General features: G+C 36.2%; 1 protein-coding gene across 1 annotated transcript in view; it reads right to left on the bottom strand.

Annotated features, from left to right (window-relative positions):
• LOC122574435 overlaps positions 1–19,193 on the bottom strand; it is a 32,312-nt gene extending 13,119 nt beyond the window's left edge. The window contains exon 1 of the mRNA XM_043742086.1: positions 17,271–19,193. Coding sequence (XP_043598021.1) covers positions 17,271–18,528 — 1,258 coding nt within the window. The 5' untranslated portion in view covers positions 18,529–19,193. The remainder of the gene's footprint in view (positions 1–17,270) is intronic.
• Positions 19,194–22,861: the final 3,668 nt, after the last annotated feature.

Raw genomic sequence — 22,861 nt, 5'->3', positions numbered from 1 at the left:
TCGAGTAACGATAAATCAATGTCAACAGGAAAAGTCGATCGATCGTTACAAAAGATAGTAACGGAGATAAACTCCAAAAATTTAACTGCCAAAGCGTGTACTATAATAATTGCTGGATTACGAGTTCTAACATAATTTATCGTTATTTAACATATCACTCTTGAATTAACTTCGTATCTCTATCCAAGTATTCTACAGCAATTTACATATCGTCGCGTGACACGAACAATAGTTAGCTACGAACATTTCGCACGTATAGCTTTCGCGGCAAATTAGCAGTAAAGGAGGAAATCAATCATGAGAGAAAGAGAGAGAGAGAGAGAGAGATCGACGCGAGAAAAATTTTAATTGAATTCCGATTTCTTTTGACAACTCTGCTAGTTAGTTTACCTATATAAAATAAGTTAAAGGAAACAGAAATCAACAAGAAAACCTGTTTCTCTATTTAACCTCATAAAAATAGTCACTTCCTAACGATATACTTAATTAATTCCGAGTACGAATTTCATCGTACTAATCGAATAGAATATTATACATAAATCATTTGAAGATATTCATTTTTTGATTGTTCGATACACTCATGATAAATGGTATCTATTATAAATCGCGTGTTGAGTTATATAATTGAGAAGCTTTCTGGAAAACAGTGTCTCTAATTTTAGTTTTTAATCTTTAAATCTTCATTGTTAAAGGATTTTGTCTTTTTTATATTTACATAATAAACACAAATTTTATAAAATATTTGATTACATATTTGCTTGGAAAATATATTTCTACTGCCCTCTTTTGAGGAAGTTTCTGGACACGATAGAGTCATGAAATAAAATTGAATTTCAATTTTCGATCGCAAATCCTTCCAGAAATACAGATGTTAAAAAGAATCACGCCACTGCTGCAATTTATGTAGACGAGGGTTTAGTATCTTTGCAAAGCTCCTCTAAGGTACGACGCGCGAACTGCTTTCAAATCGTCGGCTGAATGCGCAAGTAGACGTCTGAAATAAATCTGCCGCACATCGTAGTCACCGCGAGCGTTCCGGAAGGAAACCTTCTATTTTCTTCAATGTACCGAGCAATGTAGCCAAACCTCACGCGTGAATCCAAGAAACATTACGCTCCTACATATTTCATGTAATTACTTTCAAATAATTTAATCACACATAATTTTATGCATGTATTTTTATAATTCAACAAATTTTCCATTTTAAGACTTTTCCACTACAAATTTGCGGTTATATCTTAATCGATATCTCGATCTGTAAAACTCTTAGATGACGTTCATAAAATCTGCAAATCAAACGGTGCATCACAGAGAATAAAGGAAATTTATCGAAATCTCTGTTTCGATGATTCCAGGAGACGATAAACTTCCAAATTTACTACACGTGCAAACTCTTGGAATATTTATGTCCTTTGAAAGTGGTTATTATATTAAATTGGTTTCGGGGAACACGCGAATATCTCATGAAATTTCACAGTCCGTCATGTTGTATACCTGCTGTTCAACCCTATTTTTATCCTGCTTTCCATATTGTAGCTGTCTAATCGTCAAATATTATAAATCCTGCGTGCGATGTACACCATCTTTACATTAACGCCGTGGTTTCTTTACATTCTCTTTGACCACGTTAACGATTAACTACTATGAGCGCTGCATGTAACTACTTTCTCGCCTCTCCTTTTCTTTTTGAACGTGTTCCAAAATCAAGATCACTTTGATCACAAGATCAGAGACACGTTCCAACGACCAGGACAGATAAAGAAGTATTCATAATGTTAAAGGGGAGAACGCTAAACGACGTCGTACCTTCTGTGTAATTGCCAGGCAGATAATAAACTTTACCTTGGATAAGGTGGTATGCAAGTTTTGGAAATTGTAGAAATGATTGGAGTAAGTATATTTCTAAATTTCGTTATGCACTCCTTCGTAATCGAATTGTTGTTTTATTTATGAGATATAGTATTTATCAATAGAAATATCTTGTTTTAATGGTTTTGCAAAGACGACGTAATATATTGAAATCTGAGGTCAATTTTATCGAAGACAAATACATTACTCGTTTACTTAATTAGATTATAGTAAACTAATTTAGTAAAGGGAAGTACAAGTTAGTTCGTAAAAGTACAATGTCATGTTTACCCAAGATGAAAGGATTGAGTAGTTACCAATTATTAAAATGAGATTCCAGAAATAACATAATAGTAAGCATTTTCCGTATAAATTTAGTAAAAAAAGTAAAAGTAAAATTTCAGTTTATTCGCGTAGTTATCTTGAAATCTATTTAATCGTCGAGAAATAATAGAAGATACATGCTCAACAAAATCGGTGCTATGTCGCCAAGAACGAAATATATAACGGCAGATACATTGGCACCCAAATTGCCCGAGGTCACCATTCTTCTTAACAAATGGCTCTGGTTAGTGGGCTGCTATTCTACTTCGTCTAACCAATCTTGTCGAATTCGTCCAGCAATGGGTATTAACGGTGATCTACAACCACGAGATTGGCAATTGGAGTACCGGTATGGCGGAAAATTTGCAATATCAAGCTACTGCGCGGTGGCAAGTGGTAGACTTATCTGTTTAGTCGGTTTTAAATAATCTTTTTTATGTTCTTCGCATACATTTATTGAAAGATGCTTTGAACAACTTTTGATTCTCTTCTTTCGAACTTTTCGTAGACTTTGAAAGTTCAAAATTTAATTGTATATTTGTTTGATGATATCGTTTGTTGTTCTTCAAGAATTCTATTATTAATTTGAATAATTCTATAAAAATAGAGCAAATTAAATTTTAAGCTCGAATATTCGAATTTTTTATTATATACTGGACAACGGTATAAAATTTGACTTTTTGTTTTTGCTTTTTCGTACAATTGAAAAAGGAAATTCAATCGAGGCAGAGATGGAAAAAAGAGGAAAAACGAAAAACTGCGTCGTCAGCGAGTGAAAAGAGTAGGTAGAGATAGAAGGAAAGTAAGAAGTACAATGATTCTTGAGGATAGACGCGAGTCACTCACGTAGATTGCCAGAAGGATCTTATCCTTTGAAGAAATCTCTGGATTCCAATTTTCTAATTTCAAATTTTGGCTGATTTCTATGCAAACTGTCACGGAATTTCAGAATAGTACGCAACTTAATTTATTAAATTAATTGCTTCTACAAACTCAACGTTCATGTATATAATGATGCTTTTATAACTTTATAACGAATTTACAAGATGAATTATTTATGTTACTCGTTAATTAAATAAAAATTAAATATATGGGTAAAGTAAAAGACAAATTTGGTCCTTGAGAAGGCAAAAATTTAATTAAACAACTAAATAAATTTTAAGAAAGAACACTTAATTAGATAAGTAAAGACCAAGTATTATGATAAATCAGGAAGTCGTTGACATCGATAGAGGTAAAAGAAAATGTGTCTGATCATTTCACTACCAAGATTCATATTTACAGGGGAAGTCGAAGAATCATGTTCTTAATTTGCTAAGAGATAGCCAAGGGTTTTGCCCGCATATTTGTATTTACCATACATGGAAGAAAGCTTTTTGTCGATGTTTGTTCAACTATTGTATAGCTTTCAATCTAGCATGAGGATTTCTTTTGTTCCGGGACTATCGATTTGACTGCAATGCTACTTTGTGCATTAACGCGTGACTTTGCTTTCTGGCATCGTAAGCTAATACTGTAAACACACAAAAATATTCTTCCCGAGATAGTAAATTTGACCACCTATACTTAGAAGGAATCTGTAATTAATCACTAATCAAAAACGATAATTAACAACCCTGATTTTTTATGATGACTGAATTTTTGCAATTGCAATATTTAAATTTAATGGTTTTTGTTTGTTGTACCTACTAGTATCTTAAAAAGGTAAAAGAATATTTTGACGTAGCCATATGCCATTTACATTTCCATAATTCATTTACATTCATTTACATTTCATTCACATTTCCATAATTAATAACATGGAAATGTAAAGGTAACTTTAATTAACGAAGGAATGTGTAAAGTATCATACGTGTCATAAATTGTTCAGAAAAAATTGTCGAAAGAAAATAACAATAAAAGCATGAAACTTAATAAATAATGTGTTGATATAGCTATAACAATTATTTATTGTGGCAGCAGTATATATTATTGCGTCACGTCTTGAAGGTAGTGGCCACTGTCTATATAAGGATCGTGAAATCGTGGTACGAGCTCATTTACTGTTCAAGCTTCGTATCAGACAGATCGTGAAATTAATTAGGGTGACTCTGAAATGTGAATAGGGTCGACATGAGCTATCAACTAGCTGAGGGTGCTGGCTACTAGATTTTGACTATTCTATTTACACATTTAAAGTAAAGTAGAAATTTTTATAATTTACTCTTATGATTACATGATCATTTCAAAAAATTATTTTTAATAGCTATTATTATGACAGTTAATATAATGATTGGGTATTTTCACAACAATCAAGTTACTACTCCCATTCTCCAAAATTTTTGCATATAAAAAACCAAATCTTTAGTATCAAAATCTATTAAAATATTCAAATTGTTTTAGTAACTTTTAATGTTACTATCTATTCTATTTCATCTTTTTTAGATATACTGTCACTAAAAAAGTAAATTTGTATAAAATATCAGGGATATTATAATTTTATCTCATACTGAATCGGTAACAGTGGATACGATACTAAAGTGGAGACACCAGCTGCCAAGTCTGGCTACACAAAAATGTATTGTTAGCGTATACATCATCCACGCCTACATTTGAATACTGAGCTTGCAAGCTTTCAGAGCCGATAAAGAAGGTTTCTCATTCTGATCTCTGCTTTTCGACTTATCTAAACCGGATAAACTCGAGGGACAGATATTTTACCGGAAGCTGGCACTTTCCTTCTCCAATACAAGTCAACACTCTTTAAATGATATTCTACTCTGGACTATAAAATTACCACATCAATCTCATCTGCTCTTTCATGCATTTGTTATCAGTGATTTAAGATTTCAGTCGTCCTTATCAAAATTTCCTCTTCATTTTTTTTATATTTCGCTTTCTTAAATCACTTGAGTAGAAATTTCCAAGTTTGTATTCCACATTCTGTCTAATTTTCTATTTTTACATAGAAATTTTCATAGAAACTTCCCGCGACTTCAAGACTACATATAAATCTTCAAAAAATACTATAGAAACTATCCTCGTTCCACAAAATTCACGCATTAAAGAAGAGACTTGAACTAGAAGTTGGTCGACGTATCCCATCGAATTTCCAACGCACGAACGCTTTTCCACATAGTAAACTAGGATGACTCAAGCTATGGTTTCCTCGAGGCAACCAGTTTTCACAGAAGGAAACTTTCCTGATCCGACGATGGAACTCGTTTATCCCATGGAAGGCGGTCGAATCTTTCGCGAAAGCAATGACTCCAGAACAGTTCGTCGCGCTTACGCGCCGCGTTTATACGTGGTGAGTCTGATTGAACGTTAGCACAGATATATAGGAACGGTTATGATCTCTGTCGGTGACAGTCAGGAAAAAGATCCTGGCCCCTCTTTTTTACGTCGAATATCTTTCCGTATAGAGGGTTACACCCAGCACTTTTTGCACTCGGCTTCTGTCGGCTCTCGCCAGGGGACGATGCAATGCTTTTGACAGAAGGCGTTGGCGTTATGTACACTTGATGACGAAGTGGTCGAAGGGAGCTTCTGCAAGATACGGGCATCCCCTTCGATTTGGTCAGAAGAAAATGCTCCGTTGTATGATATATCGACGATGGGGGAGGAAAAAATTTCCTGGTAATTTTAATGTCGTTTATCTGACAATAGGAATCGGAGGGTCGCCCCGTGTTTGGGAATTTACGGAATGCGAATTTTGGAATTAGTTGAATAGTGCTTTTTGCCTATTTGAACCATATAAATGAGACTTTAATTGCTGAAACTCTGATTCTAATAACTTAATTTTCCTTCTTTTTTTCGTTTAAGGAGAATGCGTATTTTATTTTCAAGATTTGCTATCTTCTTTTCTTGACATTGAATACTTAATTGCTTATTCCGAAAACAGAAAGGTTACTTTTTCTCGTTTTTATAACTCGCACGCATTCAAAGATTAATGAGGCATGACATCAGATATTAAAACAATTTACACGATTTAAATATTGGATACACTTGACGGCTTCATTTGCTGTGATTGTAATAACTTTCACTAAAACAAGTTTACCCAACGGAACTGAAACACTAATTCTAAATTCAAGTTTCTAATTCGATATGCTTTGACTAAACGTTTACTAATCTGCTAATAATAAACTTCTGGCTTTTAACATCCTTAATATTTTTTTCACATGAAAAATATATCAAAATGTCTATTTAGAAGAAATCGATTATATATATTACAAGAATAGCCGGCAGTTTTAATATACTTGTCAACACGAAGTATCATAAAATAAATCCTTCACGCTGACGATCGCGGTAAATGAATCACTGTCAACGTGTATGTTTCCATGTTCCAAACACCGATCTAAAATTGTAAACGCCGTTCAAAACATAGCGACCCAAGCTCCTATAATTACATGCTGCGACATCTTTCATTCATGAGAACACGCATTCGTAATCGTCGAATTTCTTTCTATCCAGTTTAACATGTCAGTCTTCGTCAGATCGACCTGCTTCTTTTCACACAATCTACCAGAGATACGTCGACGAAAAACGAGAACTTCACCTTCCAATGTCAGTTATCTCAGAACCTTTATAGATCGCCGCTCGAAACAAAACTCGCGTTCACTTTCGTCGGTACGAGTAACGGAACGGTGAAACGTCGTTGAATGGAGACACTTGTATCATCTGGACAAGAAATCTGGATTGACTGTATATTATTGTATATAATAATATCATTCTGTAGATATAGATAGAAGCTGCCAATTTTGTCATTATTCCACATAAGATACCATTTGTTTATTATAGTCATTATTTGTTTATTTAATATATGCGTAGTTTGAATATTATCTTTACATTTTCATAAGAACGTTTTGATTAATTTAACAAAATGTCTGCCACTACATTTTTTGGTTTACGAATATGTTTGGCACTTTGAATGGAATTAACCCAGTAAAAAATAGAATTTCTATTTCGAGGTTCGTCAATTGGGGCAATGACGTCGAAGTACTTGTACCTTGAAGATTGTGCCTTCATTCAAGTAATCTTTGTTTCGTTCTTTATGACTTTTTGTATGCACTTCAGGAGTGAAAGAAATATTTTTAACCATTAATTGGCACCACTGGCTTGAATATGACGATACTGGCATACGTAGACTGTATAACATTACTACATAAAATATAGAACACAGAAGAAAATTAGTCTAATTTAACTCAAGCATTCAAATCTAACGATATCAGTCGAAGATTAAAGAAGCGATTCGGTAAAAGAAATCAAATTAAGAATTCTGAATTTTCTCCCTCTAGTTATTACATTTAATTTAAAGTTTCCAATATAAAAAAGAGTACTGAAACTTCAAACTCTCTTTACTCCAAACTTAAATTTTTTTATTTTTCCTATCTACGAGTACTAGAACAACGTCACGGTTTACTTCCTTTATTCGCAACTCGCTGTAGGATATCGTGAAAATGAGTGGAAATGATTCACAATGAACTGGAAGTCGGAGGATATCCGCGAGAGCACTGGTTTGTTAATATTCCGACTAATATTAACACGTTGCTTTACCGCTTTGAAGTAAGGGTCCTAAGCGCTCGGTCAGGAAATAACTACGATAACCGGAAATAATACAGAAAGCATTGTCGGTAATCTTTGTAATACGCTCTAATTTATTTAAAGATACGAGCACCTGGGCGCATCGAGAGGGAAATTCCCAGTATTTCACCGAAATGAACTTAACTACGCCCGGGAGAACAGACATAATATACCAACCGTGGAAAACTATATTAAAAATTATTTACGAGCGACCACGCGCAATATAGTCGGCGAAAGTAAATTGAGCACGACCACTGGAAAAAGTATAACTGTCAAAGAGAATAAGAATTCGGTTTATCACGAGGTTCGACGGTCATTTTTATAGCGTTTAAAAACGGACACGCGAGTCGCGCACGGTGATACACGAGTCCCGAACAACGTCACTGTCTCTTAAGCGTCTTTTTTACGCCGCTTCTCCTGAGCATTTTAGTCCAGTTTTATTCTCGTTTGATGTAAATCAACGTAATTTCTCCGTACGCTGAGAAATAAACTCTGTTTCTGCGCTCCTAAAATCTATACCCTCTCCCTTTTGCCCCAATTGCGAAATTCGGCCAGATAACTGGTGTTTTAAATGTGTAATATTCTACTTGTGTTTTTGTCGATGATTTCAGAATTGGAACAGACACATAGTAGTTTATTAGTAACGTTTCGAATTGAAATAAATATTCGTTATATGATATTTTATTGATATCAGCATTGGAAGAAAAGTCTGCGAACTACAAGTTGTTATTAGTTTCTAACCAAGCAAGTAGTGAAATCATGGATCTTCTAAATTGATAGTTGTAGAATTGGTTTAAAAGCTCTTTATGTTCTTCTAATTAGAATAACAGTACTTTAAACGTAAATTACAATTTTCGTCACTTATTTCTCTTTATACTTTCTTCAACGCAACTATGCAAACAATGACCATTTCCACAGCGAGAGCTTTATTTTCGACTACTTTAAAACGCATCATGCTTACCTTCCCAACGAAGCACGTTTATTAGGTTAAGAGTACGATCAGAAGTCACGAGATCCAGTTACAATTACCTTAAAATCAATTACACGGTCGCAATTGTTGCAATTGCCATTAGATGAAGGCCCAATTAAAGATCGTTGCTGCTTAACATGCTCGCGTTTGTATGTTTTTACGTAAAGAGAGGAAAACTAGAGAGAGAGAGAGAGAGAGAGAGAGAGAGAGAGAGAGAGAGAGAGAGAGTGCCGCCGATGTAAATTTGACAAAAGAACAGGAAAGTTCGCGGGAAAATGTTATGTCTGCAAAAAAAGAGAAAAAGGTTTTGACGGCAACCTGTAAGTCGTTTCGTTCGTCGAAATTTGAAGGATTTACGAATGCGTTACAGAACTGAGCGCATCTGGACAGGATGTCTCCTATGACACGATGAAGCTTCATGTTTCTTTTTATGAGTCTTCCATAGAATTTTATTTCGAGATGTCAGTCGATGATTTCTCGAAAACGTTCTCCGATTGTATTTTTTGGATTAATATCAAGATGTCTAAGCACAGGAAGTTTATGTTGAGATGGTTCCTGCAATTCCTAATTTATCTCGTTTGAATGATAAAGCTGAATTGTGAGGTACAATTGAGCTACTATAAAGTCAGTTAACCGTAAATTATCAACAGTAATACCTTCTTTTGTATGACATATTCTTTTTCTTCTGGACAAGTAAAGTTATACAAGCGATTGTTTCTACTTAAAATTACAAGAATCTGTCCAATTGAAGTCACGTTATATACTGATCGTCTTATTCTACTTAAAATCGTAAGAATTATGCAAGAGAAGCCCTATAATTTATGTCTTGTCATTTTTTTCAATTATTATCAGTTAATAAATTATAACGCAAAGAAGCCTAGATCTATTGTATGAACATTAAAAAATCATAAAATGTCACTAAGTAATTCTTGATATTTAAATTTCATTTTTATATATATTGATTTTTGTTATTATAAAATTTGTAACGTGTATAGCTGACTTACTTTTTAAAGAACAGAAAAGGATATTACATAAAAAATGAAATTGAAATGAAGCAGAGCTAGCAAAACAGTTCCTCCATCAAACATCAAGCTCTTTCAGTTTCCACAACCCCTCGTATCCAAGCATCTCGAGCATTTTCCTCATTTCGAGACAAATTCAAATAATCGCGACGTCGCGTCGTCTTGCGTTTCAGGCATTTTAAACGTTTCCTCCGACTCGAATAGCGCGCTCTTTCGTGTTCTGTGGCAGCAAACGTCAAGTCTCCTCGACGTATCCGTGCTCGTTCCCCAATAAATCTGCTCTCCATCTTTTCCTCAAACGACAATTTTTTCCTCGTTCGTTTGCAGCCTCAATTCTCGTCCTGGTATTTTTGCGCGCCTCGTATCTCTCATTACTTTATGTCGGGCAATTTGCGTCGCGAACAGCGCGCGTGCATCGTTGCTCTGTCACGCGTGTAACGGCTGACGAGCAAAAGACCCGTCCGCGAATTACATCTCGCAAACTTCATTCCAACACGCGTCACACAGTTTCTCCCTCTTGTCGCTGTTCATATTCGCGGTTGACAGTAACGTCGTCGTGATACACCGTACATGGAACGTCGTGTTGTGACGTCAGAAATTACATGTGGATAAAATGGGGCAATCGCTCCGACCGTGAAAGTAGTTCGCAACGAAAATAAGTTAGACCGGTCGGGGAACCGAGACTTGTTTGACATTTGGTTCGATCGTGGCCAACTGTTTGCGGAACTGGTGCTAGTATCTTTTGGTTCTTTTGGAGTTTCGCGTTGTTCTAAGAACTTGTTTCTAATTTGTTTGATTAAAAAGTATGTGTACTTTTAATCGTGTGAATTATTTGCATTTACAATATTAGATGCAAAATATGTATTATCTGTTATTTTTTCATTAGCGCTCGAGGAGAGGTTTATAGTCCATAACTTTTAAGTTATCAATTTACTAATAGTAGCTAGTAAATTATTGCTCAAATAAGCCCTATAATACGAAGAATAATATGTCAGATCATTTATTATTATTTTCTTACTGTTAACTGGTTACAGATTTATAACTTAATTCTTATGTATTCAAAGTATTCCTTACCTTCTAATAGAAACAATAACTGAATTTTGGACATATTTTTGTGTACATTAACATTTGACACTTAATAATACCTACACAATAAATTTAAATTCCAACAAGATACCATTTAAAACTCCGAAATTTAGCTTCGAATAATCGCCAGTTAAAATACGAAAGGTTTAAATTACACTCGTACTGATCGCATTAAACCTAACTGCTTTCTAAGCAAGGTCCAATTGTTTTCTAATCTTTAGTGGTTCTATTTTGTGGTTCCCAAGTTTCTCTATCAATTTCACCTCCAGATAAGAAGATGCAATTATTGCAACTGTTTCCCTTGTGAACTTATCTAACCGTAGTTATCGGGCATTTTCTACTTCCCAGCGTAACCTCCGAAAGTAATTTCGCTTTTTCTCTGTAACCACTGCGACGAAGAAGCAATACCGCGAGACGAATCTTCGCAAGAAACGAAGAAAAATCCGCGAGCAACGCAAGCCGGTAGATTTCACGAGATCCAAGGTATTTCCGTTTGATTGTTAACGTCCGTGGAACGAGCTTCGTCTCATTGTCGTTGATACCAGAATCCTCTTAGCTGGGATTCTCTTTTCTCCCGCGAAGGCCACTTTTCTTTATCTACACCGTTACAATAATCCGCGTCCCCGAACGGAAACCTACCCAGGAGGAATTTGAACTTAGCAGAGCTCGCCCCCTAATAGGCGGGAATTTCAAAGAATTCCAACGTGAAGGTATCGCGTAACAGGCTGTATGAAAAATAGCGCATCTACATATTCGCAGTAGGGAGCGATTTCAAGAACACTTTTATCGCGTTCCTTCCATCTTTCCACTTTGCAGGTTTCTCTGTTTGTTCCTCGTGTTTCGCGTTTTATACTTGTGTTGTAAGCAACGAATTCTATCTGACAGCGTGCGTGTTTCGCGCCTTATTGGAAGAGGGTTCCTGATAAAACGAAAGAACATGTTGTAAGAGACACAGGGGAATTCAGAGGGGGATTTTTAATCTGATAGAATTTTAGAAGGGCTTGGTTTGCATGTACTGTCATTCTTGTGTAAGTGAAATAATAACTTCGATTGTGATAGGCCAAGGAGTGAATTATTTTTTCGTTCAATTGACTGTGATCAAGTCAGGCGAAACAAAATTCTATTCTATTCTCTTTCTCAACGAATAGTTTCATCTTTCTGAAGATCATTTTATGTATCGTTTTTAAACTGGCAATGCAAATTTTTCTTTCATATATGATTTCAATTTGTGAACTGTTACATATACAAACGTATGTCTTTCAGCATTCGTCAAAAGTCGAACATTGTATGTGTTATTTGATTGATGTGTCTGCGAACAAAGTGCTTATAAAATCAAATTGTTCCGACTGAAATACTCTTGAAATAAACTTAAAATCTAATTCAGGTCTTATTTGCTTTCTATCAATGTTAATATTACTTCTTCCGCGTGTATCACGATAGTATGTAGTTCGAGCGAGAAAAATTAAAAGTTTGCATGAATCTTAAAACAGTATAATTGCAATGAAATAAATGAGAATGCCAGGCTGGGTCTGGTTCAGGCAAGCTCCTCTTAAACGCTGATTGTAAGTTCTTAAAACTCGTTCTACTCTCGAAGTTTTGCACAAAGTTCCGCCTTAGCTTGTTACTCTGTCTAAAACTTCACTCTCACAACACACTATCCACGCTTAAGAACACTCATCCCCCCACGCTCACATACTTATACCTGCCAGTCAACCACTTTGACGCACGCACGCATTTCCTCAAATTTAACTTTCTAAATAACGCAATCGCAACTTCGTGCCTGAAAAACTCTCTCGCCACTGTGTCGAGAACAATTCTATAATATTTGTGACTACGAAATAGTAACAAAAGAAATAATTGGGGAATTATCAAACTGTTCTAATTGAAATAATTTAGTAGATCTTAGAACTTTTATAACTAGTTCGCGATATGCATGTATAATGAGCAAAATGTATCAGAAATATGTACGATATAATATATCGAGTATTACTTTAAATTTTTTACTTTCATCCTAAGAAAATATACATTTGCACGAACACTGATAATTTATTTAGTATTATGCCCTGCAACATATTTTTTCGTATAAGTTTAGAAACCTGAGCTTCTAAAAGGGAGAACGTTTGCTGAGCTATTAATTCGTTTATTTTCTTCATCTTAAGGTAAAAAGAAAAGAATCCACAGGAATCAAAGACGAATGAAGTTTCTGTGGATTCAGTAATTAATCGAATTCGTGATCGATGTTTTTCTTGTAATCGTCTAGCCCACCTAAAGCGAGTGTGGCTATTTACGCGGTCCGTATGTGGTTAATAGCGCAGCTAAGAATGCGACAGTCTCGTTGAAGCCTGTGCCATGCTTTTTAAACGTGCACATGGTTACTCTCTGTTCTTTTTCTAAGAGTGTTCTTGTTAACTGGAATTCATACCATCAACGATTATAAAGCCAGCACTCGAGATTTCCGTTCTACGCGATTGATCGATAGCTTTGCGCCGCAAACGCATGTGGGTGGCGATCTGTCTATCTACCGTGAAAGTTTTCGACAGTGACGATATGATGGAATTATAATGTCGAATTAATTCGGTCATGAATAGGAAATTGTATAAATTCATCTGATGGATCCTTGACTTGATACTGTAAAAATAATTATTCATTTGAGAATTGTATTTCGAAAGGTTATCAAACGCTTTGTCTTACCTGCACTTCCGTTAAAAAAAAGTTATGCTGATCTCTAATTCCTGTGGTTTTTGCTATCGAAGGCTATAATTTTTTCATAATTATTTAACATGACTTGATTAATTAAATATTTTCCACCATTATTTATAATTTCTTCCTAACGTTCCGATAGTTCGTGAATTTGTTGCTCGAAGAAATCAATTGTTTTTGATGCAAAGCAATATTCGAAATATTTTCACTGTATCACGTTGTTATAGAATAAGTAGATCCGAAGTGTTACACGATAAATAAAAAAAGATGGTAAGGGATCGAAGCGAGGTCTGGCGAAGTAGATATTAAAGATCTTTCCATTCAAGGAAGGTTCTTTCTAAAGAATTATTTTTATTATCGTTACGAAGCGGTATTTGATGTCAATACAAATGTCTTTAAAAGAGGAAACATAAAATTATACAGGTATTTCTATTTCATTAAATGTTAGGTTGTTCATGGTAAATGTTAGGATTTAATATTATAAATATTATAAACCAACTTCGTATAACTAGACGCTATAAACAATAGTTTAGAATTTTCTGCACGTTTCTCCTGAACAGATAAAGCCTCCAAATGTTGTTGTCTATTCAATCTCTAATTATCTGGTCCCCATTTTATTTCATGCTACTTAAATATGAAAATCACGTGGCTCAACTATTTTACATAAACGCCAACAATTTATCAACCGCTCCCTTCCGTTTTCATAACGAGGTCACGACACCGACGAAAACAGCCGGAAATAGAGAAAATTGAGCGAACGCGTCATAATTCGTACGATCGACCTTTCTGAATTTAATATACCTTACAATAAACATAATTAAAGGAACAGTCTCTCATGGATTTCGAGCAAGGAGCAGTCACCGAGTCAGCTGGAATTCTGCTCTCGATCGTGTGATTTGGAGCGTTCTAGTCGTCTTCGAATAGGAACTAGGCCCACCTGAATAATCGAGTCCCTCACCTGCTCTCAAGTGTGCACGCACTCATGAACGACGCTTTCTCAAACGAGAACAGGATCAACGTTCTATCATGACGTCATTCCTAGACGGTAAGTCTTCGAATCGTTTCACTGACATCGAGCATCCGAGGATGACGTAAAGGCGAGAGAGCAATTCGTCTTTATTGGCCGATTCATGAACCACTACTGCAACTTCGTTAGTGGAACGAGTTCGAAAGAAGCCGCGGGTGAAATTTTGAGAAATTACCGTTGTCTGTAGGAATTTTGGAGAAAATGTTGCTTTAAAGAGTTTCTCAAAATTTTCTGGTTTGATTGCTGGTTGATTGTATCATAATAAATTCCTGAGTGTAAAAGATCAGTCAGTAGCTCAATTAACCGGGTAATAACTAAAATTTCAATTCAATAAATGGAATTCAAATGAATGTAATTCTAATCTGCAGATTTATAGAATTTTGTGTAGTAAATACATTTGTCGAGACCTCTTGATAAAGTTGTGTCTACCTATAAATTTAATTTTATAACACTTGAAATCGGGGATTCTTTATTTAATCTGATCGTGGACAATATCAGTAAAATACCATTCAATTGGAAATCGTTATGGATATTTTATGAAAGGAAAGCGAGCAAAAATACATTGTTTCCACGTTTCATTCGTGTGTTTTATGATAATTGAATAGCCGTCTGCTTTCCAATTCAGTTTAGCTATTACTATTTCGATAAGGGAACGCCTGCTTCCGTTTCGAGAGATAACTGGGCTACGTGTGAGAAACAGTAGAGGAACAACGCGCCATCTCCTTAGAATTGCGAATATTTTCTAAGGATTATTAGACCGGCCGGCACCATCACGGGCCTGTGTAGATTTTCCCTGTGGTTTCGCCAAGATGTCGCTTATGGTGCGCAAAGTGTATTGAGAAACTTATGTTTGTTGATTCAACTAGAATATATTGAAATACATATCCATATTTGCTTTCCATGTTACTTCAATTCATCAGAAATTGCTATGCCCCTTGAAATCATTTAGAATTTACAATTAACTCTGATCTTTCTTCTTACATAAAACAATTAAAAATAGATTTGATAATAGAATAAACTCAATAAACCCCAATATTATATTCATTACTAAGTTCCTAATAAATTGATATTATTAGAATCTTTTCTTATCAAGCCGCAATCGAATCATGTAGAATACTGGTGAGTTTCATATATTTAAATTATTTTTTGAATACTAGGTAATGTGTATGAATAATTGTATGTTATATAAGATAGGAGGTAAAGGATGGAGTTGATCAGTTTGGCTTGTAATTGTAAGAAGCTCGACTATTTCATATCATCAACTACAGCGATAGGAACTAAAGATGTGTAGAAAATCATATTGCGACGAAAGCTACTACTATAATCTCACAATGTTTTTGATAACTCATCGAAGACTCGTAAAGTTTGCCAACGACAAGGGGTGGAACGTTTGCCAAGTGGCATTCATCCGCGTCTTTTTCTTGAAGCGTAGCCACGAACTGAAGTAAACGAACGGCGAGAAGGTGTGATGTATAATTAGCGCGATTCATATCTCGTTTATTAGGCGGCAGATGTAAGAATACTCGGCGACACTCGTGCCGCTTGGACGTTTGCCAAAGAGCGATATACGTGCCTGACCATGCACGTTTCGTGGCCACGGAAACGAGAGAAACAGTCGCGCGCAGACAAAGCGCTAGTGAACGGGTAACAAGGTGAAAGATGCATCGTGATTGCAGCCTTGTTTCACACGGCTCAGCCAGCTGACGCTCTTTAATTTCACCGACTATTCCCACAACTTTCTGCCCCTTTCAATCGCGATAACGTTCTGCGCCGTTTTATGGCCGAATTGGAACAGACTGAAACTCTATCGGTAGTTAATGTTCCAATTTTATTACTCATTTCCTTCTTCTGTTCCTTTATCTTGCTCCTCGATTATTTATGTTAGTTAATATATTCGGATTTTATTATTGATTGATACTATAGAATTACTAAACCAAGTGAAGCGACACATTCTAAATTATTTTCTTCATAATTAATCAGAGAGACGGAGATACTCTTGACAAAATATATGTACCTGCTGTGGTTAGTACCTAGCCCAAACCTCATAAAAATATTATAGTATTAAATGAATAAAAATAAAAGAAATATGCTGCTTCAACTTACTATGATAGCGAATATGTTAAAAACATGCACGCTTCGCACAAGTCTAATGTTGTATGAAACATAAGAAAAATCCGCATTACTACGATTTCAACGATTCGTCGATCGATTTGTTATGCAAATGAGTAGATGATCGAATTGGACGAGCAAATGGCTACATACACGTGAATAGATTGTTTGAAACTGAACGTTAAGTTGGTACTTGTACATCGTCCTGTTGCAACACGAGGTACTAATACGTGTGGTGTTTGAATAGCGAATTTATTATAAAGTTTGAATAGTAAATTAAAAGCGAGTTGAAGACTATACACGGAAATACACGTGTTACGAACGTGTAATTTTAATATGTTTGGACATAATTAATTACTACTTAAATGTTATAATAAATACAATAGTGCGCATATACTTCTTGTAGATACTATATATATATATTTTAAAAATTTTTATATAACTTATATATATATATATATATAGCTAATCTTTCATTCAACACGCGACAAAAATTTTTTTTGTGAGTGTACAAACATCTACACGAACCATTGAATATAAATCGTCTATCTATAAATCGTATCAAATAACATTCTTATCTCCTCAACCAAATCTTCGGAACAATTTCCCCAAACAAACTAACCTGACTCCCAGTACACAGCGTGGGCAAACTTGTCAGCCACCTGCTGCAGGAAGATGCCACTGGCCCCATGTACTCCATAGGACAGCATCTGCACCAGCATGCCAACAAACATCACGACCCATCCCCAGCCTCCCTCCGGATAATAATGTTGTTTCAAAGTATGCAATTGCTTTAAATCAGTCAGCAATTGTTTGGAATTGTGCGCGTGCCCGGCGGCAGGCGATTGTTCGTTTCCACTGCACGCGACACCGCTGTCGTGTACAGATAATCGTGGCAAAGACCTGCTGTGATATAGCAACGATGCAACAGGGGTCTCGTGCTTTGATTTCTTTCCATTCGCCTCCTTTAGGTAGTTCTCTTCGTACGTTAGTCCTTCACACTCTAAAAATCCGGAATATTTAGGCAGATAAGACTTTTCGTAAGAAAGATGCAGTTCATCACAATTTGGACACTTAGTTTGGCCAACGTGTTTTCCGACTTTACGAATAGGCGTCACGTCGTTGGAGGATCGCGGTTCACTGACACGAGGACTTTCCTGGCTCGTGGATGATCGAGTTACCCTCCTATCGATGTCCTCGCGCCCTTTTACTATTGGTCTGTCTTTCGGAGAATCGGCGAGTTTCCGAGGCACTTCTGCTCGAGACCTTCTCTCAATTGTACCTTCCGCCGTATCAACGATCAAATTCGCATGATTCCGTGGTCTATATCGCGGTGAAAGTTCGCGTCGATCTTTTTTACCAACGTTCTCTTTCGATCCACGCTGCCTGGTCGATCCTACTAATTTATAGATGACCCCAGAGATCGATGTCTGTGTGTTCTCCGGCTTCTTCTTCGACTTCGCGACCCTCTGTTTCTTAATCTGTATTGAGTTATCGGGCCTGAAGTTTACGCTGAGCCGTTTGTGCTCAGTGGGAAACTTGTATGCGTCATGCTGCCGCGAACTTTTCGGTTTGTCAGCAAGTTCTGTGGTTCTCGTACTTTTGCTCCTTCTATCTTGAGCGAAAAGCGATCTGTTTCTATCTGGACGTTCGTGAACCGTCAAATTTTGTCCTTGGACGTCCTCGCTGGATGTCCTGCGATGGTCCTCCACGACGACGAGTCCTCTCATTCCGTCATTTTTATTCGCAATCCTTCGCTTTCTCTCGATATCGCTGGTGTCACTTGTATCCTCCGAAGTCAGAGATTCACAGGGGAGCGATGACTTATTGGTTGTCGTCCGATCGTCGCCGATTTCCAGATCGACGCGAGAGGCAGCCATTATCCGGTGTTCTCAAGCCTCTTCCCATTCGCGTCTTCGTCGTCTTCGCCGTTTTCGTCGTCGATTCTCTGTCTCCTCTGCCTCTTCCATTTCCCCTCCACCAAAGGATCCCTGATTCCTTACTTACTGTCCACCAGAGCGAAAATGCAAGATTAAGTCGCGACAGTCAAATTACGTGTTCAATTGCGTTCCATGAATCATCCGGTTGAAGATTTTGCAATTTGGACTTGAAAAATGGTGATATTCAACGCTTGAGCTAATACACATTTTATATTATTTACTTTTTTCTATTTTACAAAACAATTTCCTGTTATTAATTTTCTTTATTAATTTTCTTTTCTTCCGTTTTTAAATGCGACTTCTAAATGCGTCATTTTAGGAGAGGAAAGTTACGATGCATACTTGACAATTGCAACTACACGATTCTGTTACATTTCAATGTTATAACAGTAATTAGAGTCTCGTTCGGAGAAATTCTCTGGCTTAAGACAAATTCAACTGGTTCGCGATTTTTTTTGGCAACGTATATAGGACCCGGTTTTATACGGTTTGAATATAGATATCCCGGCGATCTGAAGGTTGTCGAGGATACGAGAAGTAAGCAACCGAGCGCGCCACGCTCAGCACGCAAACTGGCCGGAGAACCGCGTCGGCCAAGAATCGTGCGGCTGTCCGCGCGGCCACGCTCGACAGCTGCGCTTCTGGAACCGAAGCCGGAGGAATCCCTCTCTCTTTTTCTAAACCCCCTCCGCGCTGGTTGCTCCAGCCACTTTGTATGTTCGCGGAATGTTCAGGTAGCCGTTGTTCCGATGGCAAAAGCGAAGCAATTATGCGCGAGAAATGCTGTTTCCAACGAGCTTGTTGCGTAAGTAACGTTCGTCGATTTGTTACTTGAAACGAAGGTAGAAATGTATTTGTTTCGGGAAAGTATTCGAAGGGTTTGCAGAATGTGAGAGTGATACTTGAAGTAATTGTTTGTCCAGTTGGTGATTGAGGAGCTTTCAGAGAAAGAGCCTATAGATTTATGGTAAACATCCACCGTAGGCTATAAGTATTCGAGCAACAACTGACATTTAATATAAATTGTTTGCTTGTCCCTGCTTTTATTTTCTAAGTATTTTATTATAAACCTGTTATTTCATTTATATTCTAATGTAAAATAAAACAAAAGTTGTTGATTGAGCTTTTAAAACATGACTGGCCTATGGCTGGCAGTATACACTACTGCTGAAAGTAAAATGTGAACACTTGCTTATTTTTTACTTGCTTACTTTGATTTTTGAGTTTTAGTGGCTTACGAAAATACTCAAACTCCTTTGAATTACTGTGAAAGTTCCTCAACTGTGCTTATTTGTTTCCTGTTGGTTAATTTATGGTCATTTGTTATTGCTTAATGATAACTTTTATTAAAGAAGTTTCATAGTGCTTCGTTTGATAGGGAGATTGGCTGTCATGGTAAGCGAAAAAGCTTTCTTCGTGAGAGAAATGTGTTTAAAGTTATAGCCGAAGCATAGATAAGATATCTCGTGCAGAAAAGCTTGCTGTTCAAGTCGATTCTTCCCACGTAGTTCCATTCGATTAAGATACTTCGTTAGTTGATATACTTTCTTGCGGTATATTTCTTTAAGAGATCGTGATACAGCTTGTAAGCGTATTTCAGACACTTTATGCGCCCCGAACATATTTAGCTTCACAATGCACTTTATTAAGCCAGAACTTAATTTTCATGATGAGGAAAATGAGTTGCAATTTTCACTACTCTATGTGCATTTTTTAATAAACCAAGGGAAGTTTAATATCCCAATAAAGAATAACCTCCTTTCCTCTAAAAAGAAAGTGCACAATAAAACACACAACAACTAAACGTATAATTAAAAAATATTAACCATAGAAATTATATAAATTTAAATTTACATAAGCATCCATTGTATATAAATTGCAGGACATTTAACCAATATTTCTCATAATTAGTACAATAACCTATAATATTCCTGGCAATTTCTATAATTTTCCGCATTTCTTGCAACAGAGCAGGCGAATCTAAAACGAAACACCACCCACGTCGCCAGAAGACGCTCGTCAAACTCCCAAAAGCGTCTCCGGTTTAATCTACCCGAGCTGCGTTTCATCCGACGCAACCCTCCGTCAGCTTCCATCCTTTCCAGTATCATAGAATTATGCTCAGAGATCTCGGAGATCGTGAGTAATTTTGTCAGACCGAGAATAAAAAAAGACGAAATCGCCGCGATGATCCTAACTTTTTCATTTGCGCCGGAAAGCCCTTTCGTTTCGCGACACGCTTTCACCCCTTCCACACCGAAAATCCCTGTCCATTGTAGTCGCTTGTCTTTACTCGCTTCTCTACTCTCCCCTATTCAAGCGAAATACATATATGAATTTGTGGGACTTCTGTATTTACCTTCCATCAGCCGATGTGTATCATCAGTGGACATTAAACGACACGTCACTGTTACGCGACTCGGATCATAAACCCGGCATAAATTAAGTATTCTCGCTGTATGGATTGGCATTAACACGTTCGTGGTAATAAGCACACCGTGCGACACTAATCTAAACACTTTTAGATGTCCTTATTAATCTCGCTGTTAGCGTAATTTCAATGTTATTTTGTTTTATGAGATATTAGAAATGTATGAAGTGGATGAGATGGACTGTCTGCATTTATTACGAACGTATTGGATGATTTTAACGTAAATTAATTATTAATAACTACAATAATTCGTTAATGACATACTAATGGTCTAAAGTAAACTAATTTACGATTAATAATTAGTAGACACAATTGCATAGACAGGAGGTTATCCGCGAAAACAAGTCGAATAAAAATAAAAACTCTTATTTGAAGCTATATTTATGAGAAGATAGAGTTTAAAAATTAATTGGCCATACGCAAATTTGTTGATAATTAATTCTCCATGGAGTACATTCAACGCGCACTGAATTAAAGTAATTTTATTACAGAAGTGCATCAAGCATACGTGTACTCAACAGAGCTTTTGCCTGTTTGTACTACCTATTCTAGAGCAGTTTATGTAAATACTATTTTGTTAGGAATATTGTGTTTTAATAATAAGATATTTAAAATTGGAATCCTTGATGCATCAAATTGTAATAGTTTTATAAGAATAGGTAGATCAAAGTAGCAATAAAAGTAGCGATCTGTCGATGTAGATATAACGATAAACATAGTGCCTCCAGATATATTTCCAGCACGTAATTAATGCAGCTTGTAATCTGCGCACTGTCAACCTTTGAATGTGGCTCACATTTTCATGGTCGAATACATGTCCAGATCTAGGATTAAACGTTGATGTAATATCAGGGTTAGACAGGGCCAAATCGTTCGATCAATGTTGACCGATACCCTCGTGCTATGTTGAGAAAAGAACCGGCTGCGAGCTATTACACGTCAGGATGACGTGTTCGGCAGGTCTGCAAGAAATCGCTCCAGATCTTTGTTATGGGTTGTAGATTATTATGTTTGCGATGAAACGGTACCGTCATTTGCGTCGCACTATATCATTCGTAGTTTTTGAGTTCTTCTTGTTTTAATAAAAGTGAAGATCAAGTTTTATTGATATACTTAAAATTGCGCAATAAGATTGAGCTACGGTTTGGACAATTTTGCTATTAAATAACCTGATGATTTTGGTTTCAATAACTCTCAGCGCTTCGTTGTATAGCAGGTGTTGAGATAATTGAGATAGTTAAGCTTGCTTACTCTTTATTGTAATCGCTCTTCTTTCTGTTCATTTGAATGATAGGATTGATTTGAATGAATGAATAAATTAGTTGAAGTATGTATTGTATTGTACAACCTATGAAACTTATATATATACATTTATATTTTTCTACATTTGTTAGTTTAAAGATGTTTATAATATTTTTCAAATATGAATTATTTATATTCTGTTGAAAGGAGAATCATATTTCTGATCAGTTAGAACATCCATTTCTTCTGTAAACATTATCAATGATTTATCTCCTAAAAGTAAAGTCTCCCTAAGAAATAGGCACATAGATAAAAGATCGTCAAGTCGCGAAAAGATAAAGTATATTAATGAAGTTCTCTTAAGCTGAAACTTACATAGAACTCATTAGAACTGTGAACTTCTTAAATAAACCACCATATTTTGCAAATTCCGACTGATGGACAAAAGAGTAAATGAAAAACGAGTAGTTTACTTTATATCGACTGCTTTCTTTGGATCTTACACGGTTGAAATGTAGAGTGCGCTATGATGTTAACTCTGTCCTAGTCGGTAATTCAGGTTAAAAGTCGCGTAAATTCCCTAGACTTTTGACGACGTTG

Source organism: Bombus pyrosoma, linkage group LG1 (genome assembly GCF_014825855.1).
Source record: "Bombus pyrosoma isolate SC7728 linkage group LG1, ASM1482585v1, whole genome shotgun sequence".
Taxonomy (NCBI): Eukaryota; Metazoa; Arthropoda; class Insecta; order Hymenoptera; family Apidae; genus Bombus; species Bombus pyrosoma.
The sequence above is the reverse complement of the archived record's forward strand: the minus strand, read 5'-3'. Positions and strand labels throughout refer to the sequence as shown.